We start from the raw sequence: 25,350 nt of genomic DNA, 5'->3' as shown, positions 1-25,350 counted from the left end.
AATAAAAATGACAATTCTACCAAAACTCAACTACCTGTTTAGTGCCCTACCAATCAAAATTCCAAAAAATTACTTTAATGACATAGAAAAAATTGTAAGTAAATTCATAAGGAGAAATAAAAAGTCAAGAATTTCCAGGAATTTAATGAAAAAAAGTGCAAAACAAGGGGGTTTAGCCCTACCTGATCTAAAATTACATTATAAAGGATCAGTCATCAAAATGGTTTGGAAGGGGGTGGCTAGGTAGCACAATGAATAGAGTACTGGCCCTGGAGTCAGGAGTACCTGAGTTCAAATATGGCCTCAGACACTTAATAATTACCAAGCTGTGTGGGCTTGAGCAAGCGACAACCCCATTGCCTTGCAAAAAAAAAAAAATCTGTTTGGTATTGGCTAAGAAATAGAGTGGTGGACCAGTGGTATAGACTAGGTGCAAAGGAAGGAGACAATTATAGTAATCTGCTGTTTGATAAACCCAAAGAGTCCGGTTATTGGGATATAAACTCTCTCTTTGAAAAAAACTGCTGGGAAAATTGGAAGTTAGTATGGAAGAAACTTGGATTAGACCAACACCCAACACCCTTTACCAAGATAAGATCCAAATAGTTACAGCATTTAGACATAAAAAAACAATGCTATAAGCAAATTAGAAGATCAAGGACTAGTTTACCTGTCAGATCTATGGAAAGGGGAGCAGTTTATGACTATGGAAGAGATGGAGAACATCACCAAAAACAAACTAGATGATTTGGATTACATTAAATTAAAAAGCTTTTACACAGACAAAAAAAACTGTAAACAAGATCAAAAGAAATGTAGTGAATTGGGAAACAATCTTTACAACTAATGATTCTGACAAAGGACTCATTTCTAAAATATACAGAGAACTGAGTCATATTAAAGAAAAAGCCATTCCCCAATTGCAAAGGCAATTTACAGATGAGGAGATAAAAACAATCCATAGCCATATGAAAAATTGCTCTAAATCATTAATTATTAGAGAAATGCAAATAAAAGCTTCTCTGAGGTACTACCTCACACCTCTCAGACTGGCCAATATGACCAGAAAGGATAATGATCATTGTTGGAAGAGTTGTGGGAAATTGGGGACACTATTGCATTGTTGGTGGAGCTGTGAACTCATCCAACCTTTCTGGAGAGAAATTTGGAATTATGCCCAAAGGGCAACAAAAATGTGCATACCCTTTGACCCACCAATACCACTACTGGGTCTATACCCTGAAGAGGTGATGAAAAAGGATAAAAACATCACTTGTACAAAATTATTAATAGCAGCCCTGTTTGTGGTGGCAAAGAATTGGAAATCAAGTAAATGTCCTTCTATTGGGGAATGGCTTAGCAAACTGTGGTATATGTATGTCATGGAACACTATTGTTCTGTTAGACAAGGAGGGACAGGATTCAGGGCCTAGAGGGATTTGCATGAACTGATTCTGAGTGAGAAGAGCAGAACCAGAAAAACACTGTACACCCTTATCAGTGACATGGGAGTGATCTTCAACCTTGATGGACTTGCTCCTTCCATCAGTGCAACAACCAGGGACAATTTTGGGCTGCAATGGAGAATACTATCTTTATCCACATAAAGAGCCCTGGAGTTTGAACAAATTTCAAGGACTATCCCCTTTAATTTAGAAAAAAAAAGACAGCTATCTTATTGTCTGATCTTGTTATCTGTTATACTTTTTGATTCTTCCTTAATGATGTGATTTCTCTCTCATCGCACTCAATTTGGATCAATGTACAACATGGAAACAAAGTAAAGACTGACAGATTGCTTTCCTCGGGAGTGGGGTGGGGGGGAAGATTGGGAGAATAATTGTAAAACTCAAAACTCAAATAAAATCTTTAAAAATTAAAAAAAAAAGTTGAGTACTAACCAGAGTGTGCTGAGTTAACTTGAACAGTCACTGGATAAAAGAAAGGCAAAAAGTCCTTCTCTACTATGGATTCACAAAGGATATGTGAAAAATGAGTAGTCTCTGGTAGGTCCTTCTAAAAGTGAAATGACTTCATATACTAACCTGTCAAAAGACTATTTTTTGATAGAACTGAGCTCTCTTTAGGTAATGAACTTTTTAAGATCACAATGATTCCATATACTCTCTTCTTTAAAAAATTTATTTTATTTTTAATTAATGGGCTAAAACAAGCATTTCTGGAGCATACCAGAACAAAAAAGATGATTGTACATGAAACTGAAAATCTATTATGCACAATTTTTATTGCTTTTACGTTTTGTAATAAAATCATTATTAAAAAAAGATTTTGAGTTTTACATTTTTCTCCCTTCCTCCCCATCTCTCCCCTCCCTACTGACAGAAAGCAATCTGAAATAGGCTCTTCATTTATAATCATGCTAAATAACAGATCCATATAGATGATGTTGTAAGAGAAGAATCAAATCCAAACAGAAGAAAGAAAACATTAGTGAGGAAAAAAATGACAATATATAAAACAACTTTTCAAAACTGAAAATAAGCTTTGGCCTTCACTTAAACTCTATAGTTCCTTCTCTGGATATAGATGGTATTTTCCACATATTAAAATTGTCTTTCATTATTGTACCACTGAAATGAACAAGTTTATAATGATTGATCATCATCCCATGTCTCTATTAGTGTGTATAATATTCTGGTTATGCTCATTTCACTGCACTTTAATTCATGCAAGTCTTTCCAAGCGTTTCTGAAATCCCATCCCTCATGATTTCTTGTAGAATAATAGTGTTCCATCACATACATAAACCACAATTTGTTCAGCCATTGTCCAAATGATGGGCATTCCCTCAATTTACAATTCTTTGCCACTACAAACAGAGCTGCTATGAATATTTTTGTATATGTCTGATTTTTATCTTTTTCATGAACTCTTCAGGAAAATTACCCAGTAGTAGAATTGCTGATCAAAAGGATACACATTTTTAATGTCCTTTGGGCATAATCCCAAATTGCTCTCCAGAAAAGTTGGATCATTTCACAACTCCACCAACAATGCATCAGTGTCCCAGATTTCCCACATCCCCTTGGTCACTGATCATTTATTTACCTTTCTAGTCATATGGGTCAATCTGAAAGGTGTTAGCTATCTCAGAGATGCTTAAATTATTCCTCTAATCAATAATGGTTTAGAACAATTTTTCATATGATTATAGATAGCTTTGATTTCTTTGAGAATTGTCTTTCCATAACCTTTGACTATCTATGAATTGGAGAATGACTTTTTTAGAAATATAACTCAATTCTATCTAGTTATATGGGCAGCTAGGTGTCACAGTGGATAAAGCACTGGCCCTGGAGTCAGGAGGATCCAAGTTCAAACCTGGCCTCAGACTTCTAATAACTGCCTAGCTGTGTGACCTTGGGCAAGTCATTCTTAAACCCATTGCCTTAAATAAATAAAATTTTAAAAAAAAGAAATACTAGTTGTAAAAATTTTCCCAATTTCCTACATTTCTTTAAATCTTGGTTGCAGTAGTTTGCTTGTGCAAAACCTTTTTAATTTAATTTAATCAAAATTATCCAGTTTGTTTGGATATCTCTCTGGTAATAAACTGCTCCTTTCCATAGGTAGGACAGGTAAATTATTCCTTGTTCTCCAAATTGGCTTATATTACCTTTTATATCTAAAGCCTGTACCCATGTCGACTTTATCTTGGTATAGGATATGAGATGTTGGTCTATGCCTACTTTCTGCCATAATATCTTCCATTTCCCAGCAGTTTTTATCAAAAAGTGAGTTCTTATCCCAAAAGCTGGAATCTTTGGATTTATCAAACAGTAGATTACTATAGTCACTTACTGCTGTTTCTTTTGCATCTCATCTATTCCACTGATTCACCATCCTATTTCTTATCCAGTACCAAACAGTTTTGATGACTGAAGCTTTATAATATAATTTTGGATCTGATATGGTTAGGCTGTCTTCCTTTGCATTCAATTTCTTCCTCCACATGAATTAGTAACTATTTTTTCTAGCACAATAAAATAATTTTTTGAATGTCTGATTGGTATGGCACCGAATAAGTAATTTAATTTAGGTAGAACTGTCATTTTCATTATATTAGTTCAGTCTATGAGCAACTGACATTTGCCCAGTTATTTAGATCTGATTTTTTGCGTGTGAAAAGTGTTTATAGTTGTTTTCATGTAGTTTCTGAGTCTGCTTTGGTAGGTAAACTCCTAAGTATTTCATGTAGTCTGCAGTTATTTTAAATGGTATTTCTATCTCTTGCTGCTATATCTTGTTAAGGATATAAAGAAATGCGAAGATTTATGTGGGTTTATTTTACATCCTATAACTCTGCTAAAGTTACCAAATTTGTTTACAATAGTTTTTAAGATGATTTTCTAGGATTTTCTTGGCATACCATATGATCTGCAGAGTGAGAGCTTTGTTTCTTCATTAACCAGTTCTAATTCCTTCAATTTCTTTTTCTTCTCTTGTTGCTAAAGTTATAATTTTTAATACAATATTGAATAATAGTGGTGATAATGGACATCCTTGTTTCACCCCTGATCTTACTGGGAATACTTCCAGCTTATCCCCATTCCAAAAAATGTTTGTTGATGATTTTAGATATTGCTTATCATTTTAAGGAACATTCCATTTATTCCTATGCTCTCTACTGTTTTTAATAGGAATGGATACTGTATTTTGTCACAAGCTTTTTTGGCATCAATTGAGATAATTATATGATTTCTATTAGATTTCTTATCGATATGGTCAATTATGATGATAGGTTTCCTAATACTGAACAAACCCTGAATTCCTGGTATAAATCCTACTTGATCATATCATATTATCATAGAGATAACTTGCTATAATTGCTATGCTAATATTTTATTTAAAATTTTTGCATTGATATTTAATAGGGGAAATTGGTCTATAATTTTCTTTCTCTGTTTTGACCCTTCCTGATTCAGCACCATATTGGTTTCATAGAAGGAATTAGACAGAGTTCCATCTTCACCAATTTTTTCAAATAGTTTATATAGAATTGGAACTAATTGTTCCTTGACTGTTTGGTGAATTCACTTGTGAATCCATCTGGCCCTATAGATTCTGTCTTAGGTTTGTTGATGTGTTACTCAACTTCTTTTTCTGAGATGCAGTTATTTAAATATTTGATTTCCTCTTCTTTTAACTTGGGCAATTTATATTTTTGCAAATATTCATCACTTAGATTGTTAAATTTATTGGCATACAGTAGGGCAAAATAGTTCCAAATTATTACTTAAATTTCCTCCTAATGGTGGCAAATTCACCTTTTTTCATTTTTGATACTAGTAATTTGTTTTTTCTTTTTTTAATCAAATTAATCAAAGGTTTATATATTTTATTGATTTTTTCATAAAACCAACTTGATTTTATATATTAGTTCAATATTTTTCTTGCTTTAGATTTCATTAATTTCACCTTTAATTTTTCAGAATTTTTAATTTAGTATTTAATTAGGGATTTTTAATTTGTTCTCTCTCTAATTGTTTTAGTTGCATGCATGTTCAGTTCATTGATCTTCTCTATTTTATTCAAGTAAGCATTTAGAGACATAATATTTCCCCTAAAAAAGTACTTTAGCTGTTTCCCATAAGTTTTTGGTATGTTGTCTCGTATTTTCATTGTCTTAGATGAAATTATTAGTTCTTTCTATGATCTGTTGTTTGATCCACCCATTCTTTAAAATTAGGTTATTTAGTTTCCAATTAGCTTTAGGTCTATCTCTCCATGACCCTTTATTGCACATGATCTGAATCATGATCTAATGCATAAGATGCAGCATGATCTGAAAAGGATGCATTCAATATTTCTGCCTTTCTGAATTTATTATGAGATTTTGATGCCCTAATACATGGTTTTTGTGTGGGTGCCATGTACTGCAGAGAAAAAGGTATTTTCCTTTCTATCTCCCTTCAATTTCTCCTGAGGTCTATAATATCTAAGTTTTCTACCATTTTTATTCACCTTAACTTCCTTCTTGTTTATTTTGTGAGATTTATCTAATTCTGAGATAGGAAGGCTGAGGTCCCCCACCAGTATAGCTTTGCTCCCTATGTCTTCCTGTAACTCATTTAGCTTCTCCTCTAAGAATCTGAATGCTATTCTTGATACACACAACTTTGGTATTGAAATTACTTCATTATCTATGGTACCTTTTAGAAAAATGTAGCTTCCTTCCTTATCTCTTTTAATGAGATTTATTTTTGCAATTGCTTTGTCTGAGATACAGACTGTTACTCCTGTTTTTTTTTTCATTTCAGCTAAAGCATAATATATTCTGCTCCATTCTTTTACCTTCCCTCTGTGTGTATCTCTCTGCTTTAAACATGTTTCTTGTAAGCAGTATATCATAGGATTTGGGGTTTTAATCCACTCTGCTATCTGCTATCTTCCAGACAGAGTTTCATGGAAGAATTCATCCCTTTACATTCACAGTTATAATTACTAACTCTTTTTTACTTTCCGTACTATCTCCCATCCATTTGTATTTTTCCTCTCCTTTCACCTTGTCCCTCCTCCTCCTCCTCAGCATTTTGTTTCTGAATACTGCTGCTCTCAGTGTGTTCTCCCCTTCTATCCAATACCCTCCCTTTTCTTTCCCCTTCTTCTTTCTTTCCCTTCTATTGATGCCTCCTTCCCTTTCCCTTCTTAATAAATTTCTAAACTCAACTGAGTGTGTGATAATCCCTTTTTGAGCCAAATGCAATGAAAGCAAGATTCAGGTGTTCACACCTCCTTCCTGTTTTCCCTCTATTGAAAAAGATCCTTTGTATCTCTTCATGTGATAAATTTACCCCATTCTGACTCCCCCCACCTTTTTTAATGTCTTAAAAATTCATACATGTACATCCATACCTTCAGCCTAAGTATATTCCCCTCAACAGAGCTACAATTCTCAAGAATTATGAAAACTTCCTCCCAGGTAAAAAGGTAACCAGTTTAATTTTATTGGATAGCCTTTTTTTTTTCTTTTCCCTGTTTATCTTTTCATATATCTTTTGAATGAATCTCCTGTTTGAAGATCAAATTTTCTCTTCAATTCTAGTATTTTCATCAGGAAAGTTTCCCTGAAAGAAAAGACTCAGTTTTGCTGGAAAATTGACTCTTGGTCGTAATCCAAGCTTCCTTACTTTCCCGAATAGCATATTCCAGGTTCTTCAATCCTTTTGTGTTGATGCAGGCTATGCAATTCTGACTGTGGCTACTTGGTATTTGAATTGCTTCTTTCTAATCACTTGTAGGAATTTTCTTCTTGATCTGATAATTCTGCAGTTTGGCCACAAGATTCCTTGCTGTTTCATTTGGGAATCCCTTTCAAAAGTGATTGATGGATTCTTTCAAAGACAAATTTGCCCTCTGGTTCCAAGATATCAAGAGTACTTGTCTTAAACTATATTCTGAAGAATGGAGTCCAGCTTTTTTCAGGTTGTCCTATGATTCTTAAATTGTCTCTCTTGGATCTATTTTTCAGGTCAGTTATTTTACCAATGAGGTATTTTATTGGTGTCTCATGAAGTCATTAGCTTTCACTAGTTCCAATTTAGTTTTCAAGTGGTTATTTTCTCCATTTAGCTTTTGCATCTCCTTTTCCATTTTGGTCACTTCTATTTTTAAAGGAGTTGTGATTTTTTTCCATTTGCCCAACTTTGTTCTTGAAGGAATTATTTTCTTTTTGCATTTGTCCAATTGTATTTTTAAAGGATTTGTTTTCTTATCATTTTTGTTATAAAATGCTAATTTTCTCTTGCATTTTCTTTCCCAATTTTCCCAATTTTAAACTTTTTAAACTTCTCTTTGATCTCTGAAATCTTTCTGGGTTGGAAATCAATTCATATTCTCTTCTGAAGCTTCACATATGGCACCCCTCCTGTCCTCCTTTTCTGAGCTAGTATCCTTATGCAGCATTCAATAGACCCTGCTTTGCAATGACCTTTCTTCATTTGGGGATGTTAGCTTTCCCTAGGGTCCTCTGTTGGGAGAGGGGCCAGTTCACTAACCTTCAGTGTTGAGAACCCTAGAACCCTTGCTTACTGAAGTTAGAAACTCCATGGGGTAACTTAGTGAAACAACCAGTTAGGAATACCAGAAGCTTTCTCTGAATTATCTGCTTGGGGTGTCAGCCACCCATTTCCCAGGCCTGGGGTTGGATCTGGCCTGTCCCCACCCAACACAGTCTAGAAAAGTCAGAGAATGACTCTGGATAGTTAGTGCTGGGCAAGCCCATCTTTCACATCTTTGGGAAAGGTGCAAACACCTGGGCTGTTTCTATGTTTGTGCTAGAGAACCTCCAGACCCTTTCATTGGAATGCTGGGGACTCCTCTGGCCAAATGAAAGTCCTGAGCAACCACACTGGAGCTCTCCCAGTCCTCTTACCTCAGAACAATACAAAGGTTGAATTTCTCATACAGCTGAGTTTCTCAAGGTTAGTCCTCCACTTCAACCTGAAGTCTATGGGCAGGGTCTCTGCTTTCTGCCCCAGCCCAATCTCACTCTCCCCCATGACAGACCTTGTTTAAAGATATTCCATTCTGGTTTTTTTGTGGGTTCTGTTTATCCAAAATCTGTTAAGAAGCTTGATTCTTATTCTGAGAGAAAGCCTCCTGGCTTACAACAGTGCCTGGCTTCTTTCCACCATCTTTGACCAGAAATCTCCAACTCTACTCCTAAAGCTGATTCAAACTCCCATCCTCCTGACTCCAAGGCCTGTGCTCTAAACCATTCACCATCAAGCCGTATGACTTTGGGCAAGACACTTAACCCTGACTGTCTTGTATGCAAGATCATCTCCAGTTGCCCTGATTCATATCTAGCTACTGGATCCAGATGGCTCTGGAGAAGAAAGTGAGGTTGGTGACTTAGCACACCATGTCCCTCACTCAAATCCAATTCATGTGCATGTCATGACATCACCTCCCTGATGTCATGGTTTTCAACTCTTTTTTTTTCAGGTAATTAAGTGTCTGAGGCCGGATTTGAACTCAGGTACTCCTGACTCCAGGGCAGGTGCTCTATTCACTGTGCCACCTAGCCACCCTTTGGTTTTCAACTCTTAAAGCTAGTATTTCCTATGCATTAGGGGCTGAAACAAAAAAGCTATGTCACTGAAATTTGAGACTGCTCAGGTTATCTTTCACCATACAAGAATTTCATTTACAAATCAATCTTGTAATTTGGTAAACAGCTATTTCTGTCAAAAGTTTCGCCATTTTTTAATCCTCTCAAGTTCATTATATAAGTGTTATCCTTGGCCCCTCAGGCTTATTTAACATGTACATTTTGCCCCTTCTACTTCTACACATCTCTCAAACCTGATCTCATCTCTGAATGCACAGTACCACCATTCTAGATCAGGCCTTCATCATCTATCCCATGGTCTACTGTAATGGCCTTCCAAATGATCTCTCTGTTTCTAGTCCTTTACACAAATGCCAAAATGATTTCTCTTAAACACATATCTTACCAAGTCAGACCCCTATAAAATAAACTCTAATTGCTCCCTATTGCTATAGGTTCAACCTATAGGTTCAACCTATAGGTTCAAACACAATCTTCTCTGCTTTGTTTTTGCCTTTCATAAGGATATCCTCAGTCAAACTTTTCCAAACTCATTATACATTATCAAACTAATCACCCAAGGCACTCAATCTTCCCTCTTTGTGACTTTTTATTGACCTTACTCCAAAAATGGCAATGTACTCCCTCCTCACTTTCATGTTATAGAATCCTTCACTTCCTTTAAGAAGAAGCACAACTTCTACATAATTAATCCCCCAAAAGGCCAATACTCACCTTCACTATCTACTTTATAAAAGATATTCCAAATGTCATCATGAAGTTTTAAGCTTTCATATTCCCAAACCCTACTCAAGCTATTTAGTCATAGCTGCTGAAGCCTAAAAAAGCTGAATTAAGACTTTTGGAATACCCTATTTAAATTCTCTGTTTATTTCAATTTATTCTATTTATTTATTCTAGATATAGTTATGTATATGTGCCATTTCTCCTGATGGAATGTAAACACTTGGAGAGCAAGAACTGTTTCAGCCTGCTGGTTGATAAGCATTGATTAATGCTAGCTATGTGACATAATCCCCAGCCCCTAGGAAGGCAACAGGTTATTTCATAGGTGCTCAATAAATGCCAGATGATAGCCTGTTTAGTTCTAAAGTACATGAAGAACTAACAAAGGAAGTCAAACTACAAAGCTGTCAGTCACAGATGAACATACACCATACCAATGGAATCACAAGAGGAAAGAGTACAAGTAAGTTTTGCAGACAGGGAAAAAATAAACAATGAAAAAGCCATGGAACTCATTTTATGTGTAACAGTTTAAGAGATGAATAAAAGTGAGTATTTAGTAACTCTTCTGATTTGGGACATCATTTTCCTAATCACAAATAGTCAATTAATTTTTTTTATCTTCTAAAAGGTTAATTTCTACTTATAAACAAAAGGCAAAAAAAACAGAATTCCAACAATCCTTCCACCAGAGCTAAAATTATAAGTTCCATTTGTATGTCCACATTTGTAAAATAAAAATCCTATGCTTAACTCTAGTGGCTAGCTATTGCCTCCAAGATTGTATATAAAATGCTCTACTTGGTTTTTCATAACCTGGTCCATTCCTATCTTTCTAGTCCTTTTATACTTAATTCTCTCCACTAAACTGTTGTCTAATATCACCAGCCTCCTTCCTGTTCTTGGAACTTAACATTGCCTCTCTTGACTCCAGATATTTTCACTGACTGTCTTCCTGAAACTGGAACTCTCTCCCTTCTCATATTCTTCTCCTTGCTTTCCTGGCTTTCTTCAAACCTCAGTTCAAATTCCACTTTCTTCAAGAAGTCTTTCCTGGTACTCCTTAATCCTAATTAGGGCTTTCCTTCTGAGATTATCTCAAATGAAACGTGTATCCCTCCTGATTATACATAGTGATTTATGGATTATTTTATGCCTTTGTATATACCCCAGAACTAAGTACAGTGCCTAGAACATAGAAAAGTGTTTAACAAAGGCTTCTTACTGACTTGAAAATGTTTCTCCTCAAGAGTTCTTTCTGAAATACTGAAAAAGGGATAACTATAAAAACAGAAGACTTAGCAAATCACATGAAAATGAAATGTTCTTTAAAATATTATCTTGGTTGAGCAAGATTATAACTCTGCAAAAAGGCTAACTATATACTGCTTGCATCCTCAATTGATGGCAGGCAAATATTGCCCAGACTAAAAGATATAGAAATATGGATATATCTATATATAAATTGCCCTTGAGGAAGGAGGTAGGCACTTCCTTTCCATTCTTACACTTAAACAGGGATTATTTTCTATTTCAAAAAATGCCTGAGGACACAGGGACAACATGTTTAATAACTTGAAAAGTCTTAAAATTCAGGACTTCTGGTCACCAGATGCTAGATCAAAGTGGACTATCAAAATCTAAATTATTACCAGTTTACTACTTTCTAACAGTCTTCCAACTGTGCTGTCTTAACTTCTTTAAAATGTACTTTTTGGTCACAAATAATATTCAATTTTTATTAACAATACTAAATTTTTTAAAAGGAAAAAATCTATATTATAACCAATCAATGAAAATTCTTCCACAATAAATCAGAATTACAAAAATTAGCTTTAATTATGTTTTTAGAAAGTTCCCATTGTCAAAAGAAATTTGAAAAAACATGAATTAACTTGTCTTTACTTTTTTTCTGTAATGAATAAACTTACCTGGTGTGCTTCCTAAAATATCTTTTGTATGGCAGCTGAGATCCTCTATTTCCCCATCTTTAAAACTTCCTATTTCTCCATAGTAAAGAGCAACACCTAGTTGCATTATACGAATAAACATTGGGAGTTGTTGATCTGTTATGGAAAGCTTCAAACTCTCAACTAGGGTATGAATCTGAGTAAAATGAACAAGAAAATAATAGAAAACATGTTTAAAGGGAATGCTTTTTTAACAGAAAACATGCATAAAGTTCATATTGTATTCTTGAATTACAAAAAAAATTATATAAAGCATAGACACTTGTCTTAATCTCACTTAAATCAAACTAAAATAATTTTTTCAAGAGTTATAAACTTTTAGATGGAAAACTATGTGCATGTAAATGAAAACTTAAGAAATTACATATATCCTATAATTAAAATACTTGATCTATTATGTTATACATAATTATGTCAGTATTCAGCAATAAATAGAAACATTCCTTGTAAAAGTTTGGGACAGTAAATGTCTTATGATGTCATCTTAGCAAAATTTTTATATGACTGCCATTAATAGTTTAGTTACATAAAGAATATGTACATATCCTAAAGACATATGTAAGCAAAGAAAATACTAAAATTGCAGCTGTGGAAACACTGAATAATAAAATACATTAGTCTCAAAAATGGAAAACCAAATGAAGTATACTTTCCAGAATGTTTTCAGGAATAATATGAATAATTAATACTTAAAGTGCAATCTAAACAATATCTAATATCAATCAATGGCAGTCAAAATTAAGATGAACTGCCAACAAGGGGGATATAAAGTTGCCAAAAAAAATGAAAATGTTGAAAATGAAACCAGCCAAATTGTGCAAAGCTCTGATTCTCAAAAAATTATTTCTATTACCAACTGAAGTATCTATAACTCATGGAGAAGAGAGAATAATAGAGACCATATTTTAAGACAAAAATCATAAAATTTTAAAATAATAAATGAGGAAGGAAACAATTTCAAAAGGGAAGAGAATTAAACATCTTGAATTTCAATTTCTTGTAAACATACTTAAAAATCACGTGATAGTTTATCAAGCTCCTTTAAGGTCTTCCAAGTTAGAGATTCCTCTGCAAATACATTTCCGATTGAAACTTCAATGGTCTCTATCTCATGCCTATAACTGAACCACCCAGAAAATGTTATTTCACATAAAGTCTCCTACTTTCCCCTTCTCTTGGCCCCATAACAAGGGTGGTACACAAATATATCAAACTTTGTCACATGAAACAGAAACTAGATTTTGTATGACTGGAGGGCAGAACTTGAAAACAGGATTAGAAGTTACAGAGACACATAGGTTCCCCTAAGGAAAATTTTCCTAACAAGTGAACTTATCTAAAAGTAGAATTGAATTGAGTTATACTTCCCTTGTGATCATCCAACTAGGAACTGAAAAACTCTTGCTGGGCATAACAACTATATTCCTAGCTTCCTACTGCCATTTCCTCCTTTACTCAGTAAGCTCTTTTTCTTTGAGGTTCATGTTATTGATATCTACTACCCAATCAAAATTCTTGGAGCAATTACTATCTACAGACACTCTCCTTAGTCAATGAGTTCCAAACCTGGCTAACAATTTTTCTTTCCACTTCAAATTCTGCTCTCATACTAGGGAATTTCAACATACCTACTAAACCTCTTTCAAAGTTCTAATAAAAACTCAATTACTTAAGCTCCTCACTTCTAAGGACCTACTACTTCACCCCATCTCAATCACAAGTATAGTTATACCTTTGATCTTGCCATTACTCACGAATGTACCATTTCTATGTTCAAGAATTCCAAAATCCTCTCAACCAATCATAATCTATTAGCTTTTCACCTCTCCCTCTGCCTTCCCTTAAAATACCCTATTATCCATTTCCTCCATAACCTCAATCTCTTGACGGCCCCCCTCAATTTTCCCCTGGGTCATCTGCCCTGCACTAGCCACTCTCTGTTCTCTCCATGCAACCCTTTGGTGAACCAGTTCATCTCTACACTGTTCTCTTTTCTTGAGTCTCTGGTCCTTTGATATTGCCAATTGCACCCTTTCGACTTGATGTACTCAGGAACCAAAAATGTCATCAAAATGTCACATAGCATCAAGAAAAGATTTATTGAATATTTAATATAATTGTACATATATAACCTATATCAGATTATTTGCTATCTTAGGGAGGGGGAATTGAGGGGGGGGGGGAATGAAAGGAGGGAAGGAGAAAACTGTGGAATTCAAAATCATACAAAAATAATTAAGAACTAAAAAAAAAAGGAAAATAATTTTTCTGAAAAAACATAGAGAAAGCATCCTACTAATAATAAGGAATCACTGTGTTTTCTGAACACTGTAATTCAGTTCTTTAACTGAATCTGAGGAGATATGACTGACAAATAAAAATGATCCAGATAAACTCAGTCAAGTTAGAAAGAACAGGACTCCTTAGTCTAGAACAGGGGCAGGGAACATTCAACCTGCAGGCTTAAGGACCTCGAAATCATTTGATCTGGTGTTGCCAAGACAACCATAAATGGGACTTGAAATTCAATAAAACTAGGAGCTTTTTTAAATGCTTGACCAAACACAGCAGGCTAATTGTTTTTTTCAGGCTAATTTTTAAGTTGAGAATTTTGCATAGTGAATGATGTTATAAATATCCAAATGGCCCTTGGCAGGAAAAAAGTTCTCATCCCTGGTCTAGAACAAGTGAGGATAAGAGAAGCTATTATGTAAAATCATAAAAAGCCTGTCATGAATAAATTCACCCAAGAACAGTACCCTGGAACTTGTAGTCATTTATTGAACTTTGACAAAGTTAAGATTAGGACAGATAAAAGGAAGAGCTATCTCACACAGAGCATCCAAAATTTGCAGAATTCATTACCAACAAGATGACATAAGCTGAAAATAAAAATTCCAAAGCCTCAGAGTCCTGAACAAGGAAGAAAATCATGTCTTTTAATAACCCTCACTCTGGCACTTCAAGAATCAACAATGAAATCTAACCTATTGTGTTCATTGTTTGCCTTTAAAGATCTTTCAATGAAAGTCTATTGACTTGACAAAGAGGGCAGCTAGGTGGCACAGTGAACAGAACACTGGCCTTGGAGTCAGGAGGAAGGAGTGCGAATCTGGTCATAGACATTTGACATTTAACTAGCTGTGTGACCTTAGACAAGTCACTTAACCTTGATTGCCTCACATCCAGGGCCATCTCCAGTCATCCTGATTCATATCTGGCCACTGGACCCAGAGCACTCTGGAGAAGAAAGTGAGGCTGGAGACTTAGCACAGCATCCTCTCACTCAAATCCAATTCATGCACTTGTCATGGCATCACCTCCCTGATGTCATAGTATTCAAAAATGAAGGACAAAACATTATTATTGACCTGATTTGATTTCATCTTTGAATTTAGTGAAGTGACACTGGTGTACAAAACTGGCTGGTACAAAAGGGATTTAAATGTACACTCTGACCCCAATAATTAATTAAGTACAGATACTGAAATAAAATGCCATGAGAACACAAATGACTGATTTATATGACCAATGGAACAACAGTTAACAATTTCCCTGTTTTATCCACATTCTCAAATGGCTAATTAAATCTGCACCAAGCCTCTGAATTTAAATAAGTTTTCTGCTAATACAGAACTGTTCCAGTATCTATAATCATTTTTAAGGCTCTTTTTAATCATTTTAAGATTATTTTCTAAAAAGGACTAATTTGTACACACACACACACACACACACACACACACACACACACACACATCTTTTTTTGGTGACTAAGAATTGGAAATCAAAGGGATGCCTATCAATTAGGGAATGGCTAAACAAGCTATGGTATAAAATTGTAATGGAATATTACTGTGCTATTTAAAAATAACAAGCAGGATGATTTTAGAAAAACTTGGAAAGATTTTACATGAACTGATGCATAGTGAAGTAAGAACATTATACACAATAACAACATCAGAACATTGTACAGAATAATAACAACAGTATAGTTCAATGAAGAAGTATGAATGCCTTAGCAAATTCAGCAATACACTGACTTAAAATGATCTCAAAAGATTAATGATAAAGCATTAATATCTGCCTTCAGAGATTGAATACAGACCAAAGCATGTTATTTTCACTTCCTTTCTTTCTTTTTCGATTCATCTTCTTGAACAAAATGACTAAGATGAAAACGTTTCACCAATTCCGTATGTATAATCTTTATCTGAATGCTTACTATTTCAGGGAGGAAAAGAGTGAGGGATAGAAATAGGAACTCAAAACTTTAAATAAAAATGTTTTAAAAACTTATTTCAAGGAAAAGACTAATTTGTTTTGCTTTTACTTCAATTCTTCTTAATAGTCTAAGGTTAAATTAAGAGCATATACATTAGAGGCTAGGGTAGACAGGGAATAGTTTCAAGAATAATGTTATTACATTAAGTTTAAATTCACTCACACAAATTATTTTCAAAACTAACATTAGGAAAAAATTAAGTAAGGACTTAAAAGAAATGGTCACAACATAAAGCAAAAAGAAAAAAATTAATTTAAATGTTTGACCACCAAAATAGAACATCAGATAGGTCTCTATACAAATGTAAACTTAGCTATGTTAATGCTACTTCATTATTCTGGATTCATTAAAAGTTTTTTATATAATAAAAAAGCAAAATTTATTATTATTATTATTATTATTATATCCATGACCTTTAGCCCTATACTTCTATTTTTATTATACAACTTTTCTTTTGACAAGCTAGTAATAACTGAGCTAGTAAAAGTACACTCCATGTTAAAATTTGGAATATAAAAAGCTCAAAAGAAATCAAATTTTTTTGCCAAATTAAAAAAAATCAACTTTAAGTTACTAAGAGGATTTTAGGCTTTTAGATTCTCAACACATGTTTAAAGGATAAAGTGACACACTGTGTAAAATAATAATTCTAAAATGCTGCTAAGGGCAACTAGGTGGCACTGTGTTTGGAGTACTGGTCTTGGAGTCTGAAGGACAGGAGAGAGAATCCAGTCTCTCAGGCACTGGACTTTTTATTAGCTGACCTTGGGAAAGTCATTTAACCCTGACTACCTCTCATTCAGGGCCATCTCCAGTCATCCTGACCCAAATCTGGCCAGTGGATATAGATGCCTCTAGAGGAGAAAGTGAGATTGGTGATATAACACCACACCCCCCCACACACAAATCCAATTCATGTGTTTGTCAAGGCATCACTTCCCTGGTCATCTCCAAGTGTGAAGGATAAACATCATCAAGGGTTTTAGTGGCATCATGATGGATAAGATACAAGACAGAATTAGAGAGATCTGACTTCAAAACTCAACCCAAACACTACTGACCCTGAGAAAGTCACTTAATCGACTGCCTCAATTTCCTCATCTAAAAAAAAATGAAGAAAATTGTGAAGATCAAATAAAATGATGCAGAAAAAGTACTTGTGAAACCTTAATGCAATATACGTGACAATACTCATTTTAACATTAGTATTCTATAAATGCAAAATGGATCAGTGGTAGTCAAAAAAGTTAATGGTTTCTTAGGCTGCCTTAAGAGAAACAGTGTCCAGAGCTGGAGAGGTAATGGTATCACTGTAATCCAGTATGTCCAAACAATATCTAACATTATATTTGGTTCTGGTCAACACGATCAAAGCAAAAGACTATTAAGCTGAAAAGCATTCAGAGACTGGTGAACAACAGGATAGTGAATGACCTTGTGAGGATCAAGTGAAGGAACTAAGGATATGTAGCCCAAAGAAAAGAATGAGGAAAAGGAAAATGGGGAATGTGATAGGTTTTGAAACAGCTGAAGTCATGTTTTTCTTGGTTCCACAGAACTAGAAACTATGGGTGGAAGCCACAAAGAGGAAAACTTAGATTTGCTATAAGTAATTTGAAATTAGAATTCTCCAACTACTATGAGTTCCCTTAGGAGATCCAATTTGATACAATAATCACTTATTAAATACCTATTGCTTTTGCCAGAAACTGAATATAAACACAAAAAATTAATTCATTCCTGTCTTCAAAGAAGGTTACATGAGGGAAAGGCAAGGGGGAAAAAACAATACAAGAGAGGAAAAACTGATGACACAAGTACATAAAAAAAATTAAATTCAAAGTAGTTCCTCGAAAAGAGACTAGAAACTGAGAGAACCAAGATAGTTGTCTTGAAGGAGGTAACAAATAGACTAAGCTTTGAATAAAGTCTAGGAAATGGGGATACCATAATGTCTACTAAATTTGGGGTCAATACATGCAAAGGCAAAGAAAAGAGAGATGCAAAGCGATATAAAGAAATCCCTAAGGGGCAGCTAGGTGGCACAGTGGATAAAGCACCGGCCCTGGAGTCAGGAGTACCTGGGTTCAAATCCGGCCTCAGACACTTAATAATTACCTAGCTGTGTGGCCTTGGGCAAGCCACTTAACCCCCTTGCCTTGCAAAAACAAAAAAATCACTAAATAGTAGTTTGAACATGTGAAGGAAATTATACACAACATCTCTCATGTACAGAAGAGGAATTAAATTGGCATCTTGAATATGTTTTTTTGGTACATAATTAATTTAAATGTTATCTCTTCCATTAGGCTGTGTGTTCCTTCAAAGTAGGGAACTGCTTTTTCTCTTCTTTGTGTCTTAACTCAGTCCTAGCACTTAAAAAAATACTTTTTAATTTGACTTGAAATTTCTTTTGTCTATTTTAATCAAATTTTAAAATGATCAAAATGTTTTAAGTGACAAAAATATCATCATCCCCTCTCCTGTACTCAGGTTTTCTAGGCCCTGCCATCTGTCCTGCAGCTGACCTTTCTTTTATATTGTCCTATATGCATGAAATTTTTCTGCCTTTCCACTTTTATCTTCAGCATTTAGCAAATACTTGCTATACAGTAAGCACTTAACAAATATCTTTGCACTGATTCCCTCAATTAGTAAGTGTGATACTATCTTGAAGTGGTGCTACCTGTACATTACCTGGTAAATACCAATATAAAGCACTGGAATTTTAGAGTGAAAGAAGAATCACTCAAAATGTCTATGTAAGCCATGTCATGTCCCTGTCCAAGCTAAACTTACTATTATCTCAATTTTAAATAGTTGCATAACTATCCAAATTTATATATTAATGTGGATAGGTCAAGTCAAAACTAATAAGTGAGTGTGCTTTCCAAGAGAAGTAAAATGAAGAAAGGTTACTACTGAAATGCATTCTTAAAATCTAGAATGGGAAAAAACAGGTTATAAGCTAAAAAAAAAGTCAAACAAAGACATGCAACACTTGACTCCTGAAAAAAAAGCACTATTAATGGAACCTACTTTAATGACTGATGGCATCTTGGAATTCAAGTTATCATAAGTAAAATGAAGTCGAGTTCTGAAGGAACATTTGTATAGCAAAGGATCCTGGTAAAATTCAATTTTTCCACTAGCATTCCTCTTATCAAGACAAACTGTGCAGTCAGAAAAATTTATAACTTTCCGTAGTACCAGGTCAGTTGCTAAAAATAAGAAAGGAAAACAGTTTTAGGTTAAAGCTAACTATAGAATTTTAAAACATTTTTAGAAAGGAAAGTGGTAAAACTGATGATTAATTCAAAATCACAAAAAGAAAATATGGACAATATTTTACCTCCAATTCGTTTCATTGTTTTTATTCCAAAAGCTAAAGAATCCTAGTGTATTTCAGTCAAAGTGCTAAGTTTCCAGCCATCTCAGGCCATCTAACATTTCAAAATCCAAAGAGAATTTAAGTTGGTGACAAAAACAAGGAATTACACATATGTATGGGATTCAAGACTGCTTTATTAACACATATTTTTAGATATATTCTATATCTCATGCAATACATATACTAAGAGGATGTTTTTAAAGTACACGTGAACTAATAATATTCCAGATTTATATATTTTGTAAATGTACTCAAAGATGGGAAATATACTAAAAGAACTAAAAGTAGAAGAGATCTTGAGAGATTTTCCTGTTTCCTCCTCTTTATTCAAAAGTTATTACTTTTCGATGTCTGAATATTAAATAACCAATAAGACTTGAAATTTTTATCCCCCCAAAATAAAGCTTTATACCTAGATCTTTTGCACCAAAGTCCTTTTAGTTCTTACTCTAAAATGTGATTCTAGAGTTTATTTAAGTCCCCTTTAAACAACAGTAATAATAATTACATAACATTTTGAAATTTGTAAAGCATTTTACATGCATCATGATTCTAATTTCAGAAAAAGCTTCTGAGGTAAATACTAGATAAAATTCCTGTTATATAGATAAATGAAACTAAGAATCTGAAAAATCTTCTTCATAGTCACAGAGTTTTTAAATAGCAAACTTCAGATTTCAACCCATCTCCCAATTCAATATCTAAGATTTTATTCATTTTAAAATGATACCTAGTATAACATTGTTTTATGATCTTGAAAGTACTTCCAGAAACATCATTCTGTCACCTTCAAAATGTGAATTGTATAAATGATACCATTATCCCCATTTTATATATGATTAAAACTGTTATTCAGAAGTCATGTGAAATTAAATTAAACTGACAGAATTAATTGGTTCTGGTGTCAGGAACTTACCCTGCAACTCCTGACTTTTTAAATAATGAATAACTCATTACTCAATTTCTATATTATCCAGCTTTATTTGTTTTCCTACATCTACAGCCTAATTTTTTAGGGCATTTCAGCGTTTGTTAGCACTTTCCTAGAAGATGGAAGGAATGAAAAGGGGAAAAATTCATATGAATTCAAGATGTCTTTAGTTTGAAAAAAAGGAAAAACATAAAGTGTAGGAAAGTGACACCTAAGAAGGTGTTTCAAAATGATTCATTATTTTTATTTAATTATACATACAAACACCTTTGCCTCCATTAGGTTACAATCAGATGAGTCATTCTTATTAATCAGTTACAAAACTCAAAGAATTGAACAAATTGACAGTGTATTTTACCTTTAAAATCACCAATTAACAACTAAACATATAAACCACCTTCGAGATACTCAGAAGACAGGTAGGAAAGAAGAAAAACTGAGAAAATTATTATGTAAATTTTACACCTCTTTCAACATCTAGCACAGTGCTCTGCAACACAGCAGGTTCTCAACAAATGGTAATTTAAAAATTAAATTATATTTTAAAAATTAAAATACTGCAATGTTTTACACAAAAAAGATAAACAACTAATGTTTGCTCACCAGAAATATCCATGAATGCTCGATCCCAAAATTCATCTACTGTATAGCATTCTGCAGATGTAATATTGACTGAAAGAACAATATCATCTTCCACATACTTTAATATGAGATTATTTATAACAATATTAACATTGTTTACAACTCGTCTAATTAAGCTCTGCACATAACCTGAAAAATGAAAAAGCAAAAGGAAAAAAGAAATACAATTATACAGATGTCTTTCATTGCATTCTCCTGCATTCTTGCATTTAATTAACTAGAAGAAAATTCTTCAGTTAAAATCCATCTAATTTTTCCTGGGATAATGAAACAAAACCAAAGAAAAAAATAAGGAATACAGGTTTAAAATCCAAGGTAAAAAAATCCACTACATAAACACTACAATAATATCATCAATGCTCTTTTCCCTAACAAAACAGTGTTTTTTTGAGTTCATTATAATAGATTTTATAGATGAATAAATCATTTATCATTAATCCTATATTTTTATTTTATTTTCACTAATTATCACATGATCATTCAATATAGGGAAAGAATGTGAATAGGTATCAAGTTATTTATCTACTTTCTCAATTAGAATATGAGTTCCAACAGAACAGAGACTGTTTTTCTTTGTACTTTCAAGTACTTAACAGAGTACCTATCTGGAATTCCCGAATAAGCTTTCTCAACCTGAAACCTCACTCAGTGACAGTGGTCTTCTTATTCTAGGACATCTTTCTACTCCCCTCCTCCCACTGGTGAGTACTTCCTGAGGTTTCCATCATGGGGTGGAAGCCCAGGCTAGTCAACAGTAATTTCTTGCCCAGCTCTGCCTCTTTCTCTCTGGTTTGGTCATTTATCCTTCCCCTCCTCCACTTTTCACCTTTCTTTGATGTATTACCTTCCCCTATGAGAATGCAAACTACTTTTAAAAGAACAAGGAATATATTTTCTTGCATGTGCATCCTCTGTGCTTAGTTCTGAGCACATAGGGAACCATCAATAGATCCTTGTTGATTATGTTTTTATGGTTACAGAAAAGAAGAGATGGCCTATAACAAAACTATTTGTATTTCTTTAATACAATTCCTCCCACTTTTTTCACTAAATAAAACCAACAATAAATCAAATTTTATTTGATCAAAACTATTCCTTCCTTAAAGGAAAAAGAGGTGAAGAAAAGTGAATGGTGGCTCATATTCCCAAATTCATGAAAATAAAAAGTCATCAAACCTGTTTCTAATCTAGGTTCTGAAAAATTATAATCTAACATATGATTATCAATTCCTAGTGACAAAATAATATAAAAATAAACTAGTCTGGATATCCCCAAACATAAATTATAAAGAAATTTTATCAATAGGATATGATTATAATATTTAATGCTATGTTAATAATAATTATATTCACATGAGAATGTTTACATATAATTAATAATAATTATATTCACTATATTAGGTCCTGGAAGAGATATACAATTAAAATGAAAAATTTAACTCTGCTTTGGAAAGCTAAGGAAAGGAAGAAGGGAACAAGCATTAGATATCCAAGAATTAGTTGCAAGTCAAAAAAAAAGGAACCAAATATTTGATTCAAACCAAGAACCTAAAGTTCAAGTACAAGAACCCCTTGCTTAACAAGAATTGTTGGGAAAACCAGAATGTCCTCCATTAACTTCCCACTCCAAATCTGCCCACTTCTTCCACAACTGCATTGATAACAAATTGATAACAAATGCCTTTTTTCTCAGCAATATATGGTAATTTATAAAAACTGACTGTACATTAAGGCAAAATACAGTTAAATATAGAAAAGTAGAAATATTAAATGCATCTTTTTCATCTATGATGCAATAAGAATTATATCTGAGAAGGAAATATAGAGTTTAAATGAAGACCAAAGCTTATTATCTTTAATTTTTAAAAATTGTCCTTTGGAATTTCCAGGGACTTAATGAAAAAAAGTGCAAAAGAAGGTGGTTTCGTCCTGCCAGATCTAAAATTATATTATAAAGCATCAGTAATCAAAACTGTCTGGTATTGGCTAAGAAATAGAGTGGTGTATCAGTGGAATACACTAGGTGCAAAAGAGATAGCAGGAAATTATTATAGTAATATGCTGTTTGATAAACCCAAATAGTCCAGCTTCAGAAAAAGAACTCTCTCTTCAATAAAAACTGTTTGGGAAAATTGGAAGTTAGTATGACAGAAACTTGGATTAGAACAACACCTCACACCTTATACCAGGATAAGATCAAAAAGGATACAGGATTAAGACAAAAAAAAGACAATATTATAAGCAAACTAGGAGATCAAGGAACAGTTTACCTGTCAGATCTATGGAAAGTGAAGTAGTTTATGACCAAGGAAGAGATGGAGAACATCATTAAAAACAATAGATAACTTTGATTGCATTAAAAAAGCTTTTGCACAGACAAAAACCACTGTAACCAAGATCAAAAGAAATGTAGTAAATTGGACAATTTTTTACAACTAGTATTTCTCACAAAGGACTCATTTCTAAAATATATAGAGAACTGAGTCAAATTTATAAAAGAAAAAAAACAAGCCATCCCCCAATTGATAAATGGTCAAAGGATATGCAAAGGCAATTTACAGATGAGAAAATCAAAGCTATCCATAGTCATATGAAAAATTGCTCTAAATCATTACTTATTAGAGAAATTCAAATTAAATAATCTCTGAGGTACCATCTCACACCTCTCAGATTGGCCAATAAGACTAGAAAGGACAATGTTCAATGTTGGAAGGGATGTGGGAAATATGGGACACTAATGTAATGTTGGTGGAGATATGAACTCATCCAAACTTTCTAGAGAGCAATTTGGAATTATACCCAAAGGGCAATATAAATGTGTATACCCTTTGATCCAGCAATACCACTACTGGATCTATAACTTGAAGAGATCATGAAAAAGGGTAAAAAAAAGTCATTTGTACAAAAATATTTGTAGCAGCCCTATTTGTGGTGGCAAAGAATTGGAAATCAAGTGAATGTCCATCAATTGGGAATGGCTGAACAAATTGTGGTATGTTCTATAAGAAACCAGGAGGGATAGGATTTCAGAGAAGCCTGGAAAGACTTGCATGAACTGTTGCTGAGCAAGATGAGCAGAACCAGAAGAACATTGTACACCCTAAAAGCAACAGCAGGGTGATAATCAACCTTAGTGGACTTGCTCATTCCATCAATGCAATAATCAGGGCAATTTTAGAGCACATGTGACGGAGAATACCATCTGTTATCCAGAGAAAGAATTGTGAAGTTTGAACAAAGATCAAAGCCTATTACCTTCCTTTTTTTTTAAGGTGTCTTATGTACTACATAATTTTGCTATCTCTAATATTTTATTTTCTCCTCAAGGATATGCTTTTTCTCTCTCAACACATCCAATTTTTTTTTTTTTTTTAGATTTTGCAAGGCAATGGGGTTAAGTGGCTTGCCCAAGGCCACACAGCTAGGTAACTATTAAGTGTCTGAGGCCATATTTGAACTCAGGTCCTCCTGACTCCAAGATCAGTGCTCTATCCACTGCACCACCTAGCCACCCCCAACACATCCAATTTTAATCAATGTATAGTGTGGAAACAATGTAGAGATTATCAAACTGCTTTCTGTTGGGGGGTGGGGGAGGAATTGCAAAATTCAAAACCTTACAAAAAAATGATAGGTAGCAACCACTATTGTATATAATTGGAAAACAAATAAAATATTAATAAAAAATAAAATGTAACCAAAAGAGAATTAAATTATTTTAAAAATTAAAAGTTAAGGATAAACTACAATTTGTATTTCTCTAAATACCTACACTGTTAAATAATCCAATTTAATAATTCAATATATGAAATATTTATGAAGCAAGAATATGCTTGCATGACATGTATAATGAATGTGTATCATATTTCTGGCCTCTCTTAGGTGGAGGAGGAGTAAAGAGAAGAAAATTTGATACTAAAAATGAAAAAAATGTTTTAAAAAAGAAATTACTGTCACTTTTAGATCTCTCCAACTATAAGAAATTTTTAAAAATAATATACCTTCTGTCCAACAATACTAAAAGTACCAAAATTTAATATTTTCTAAGTATATTTTCTGGGCATATTAAGAGTGGTACTTTTTAATTAAATATGAAAACTTAAAAACCATTTTTAAATGAAGACCTAAACTAAAACAATTCAATCCAATAAGCATTTAAGCACCACTTGCAGGGTACTATGCAAAAAAAAAAAAAATTAAAAATAATCTATCAGGAATCAGGCAGCTAAGTGGTGCTATAGATAGAACACTGGGACTGAAGTCAGAAAGCTCTCATTTCAAATCCTGTCCCAGATACTACTAGAGGCAGAT

General features: G+C 33.6%; 1 protein-coding gene across 12 annotated transcripts in view; it reads right to left on the bottom strand.

The window, feature by feature from the left end:
* The window catches only part of VPS13B (vacuolar protein sorting 13 homolog B), a 1,326,809-nt gene that overhangs the window by 1,224,728 nt on the left and 76,731 nt on the right, over window positions 1–25,350 (bottom strand). For all 12 annotated transcript variants that reach the window (XM_074200569.1, XM_074200570.1, XM_074200573.1 and 9 more), the window contains exons 4-6: window positions 21,001–21,168; window positions 19,115–19,296; window positions 11,755–11,929 (exon numbers count right to left, since the gene is read on the bottom strand). In XM_074200569.1, coding sequence (XP_074056670.1) covers window positions 11,755–11,929; window positions 19,115–19,296; window positions 21,001–21,168 — 525 coding nt within the window. The remainder of the gene's footprint in view (window positions 1–11,754; window positions 11,930–19,114; window positions 19,297–21,000; window positions 21,169–25,350) is intronic.

The sequence above is a fragment of the Macrotis lagotis genome, chromosome X, assembly GCF_037893015.1.
Source record: "Macrotis lagotis isolate mMagLag1 chromosome X, bilby.v1.9.chrom.fasta, whole genome shotgun sequence".
Lineage (NCBI taxonomy): Eukaryota > Metazoa > Chordata > Mammalia > Peramelemorphia > Peramelidae > Macrotis > Macrotis lagotis.
The sequence above is the reverse complement of the archived record's forward strand: the minus strand, read 5'-3'. Positions and strand labels throughout refer to the sequence as shown.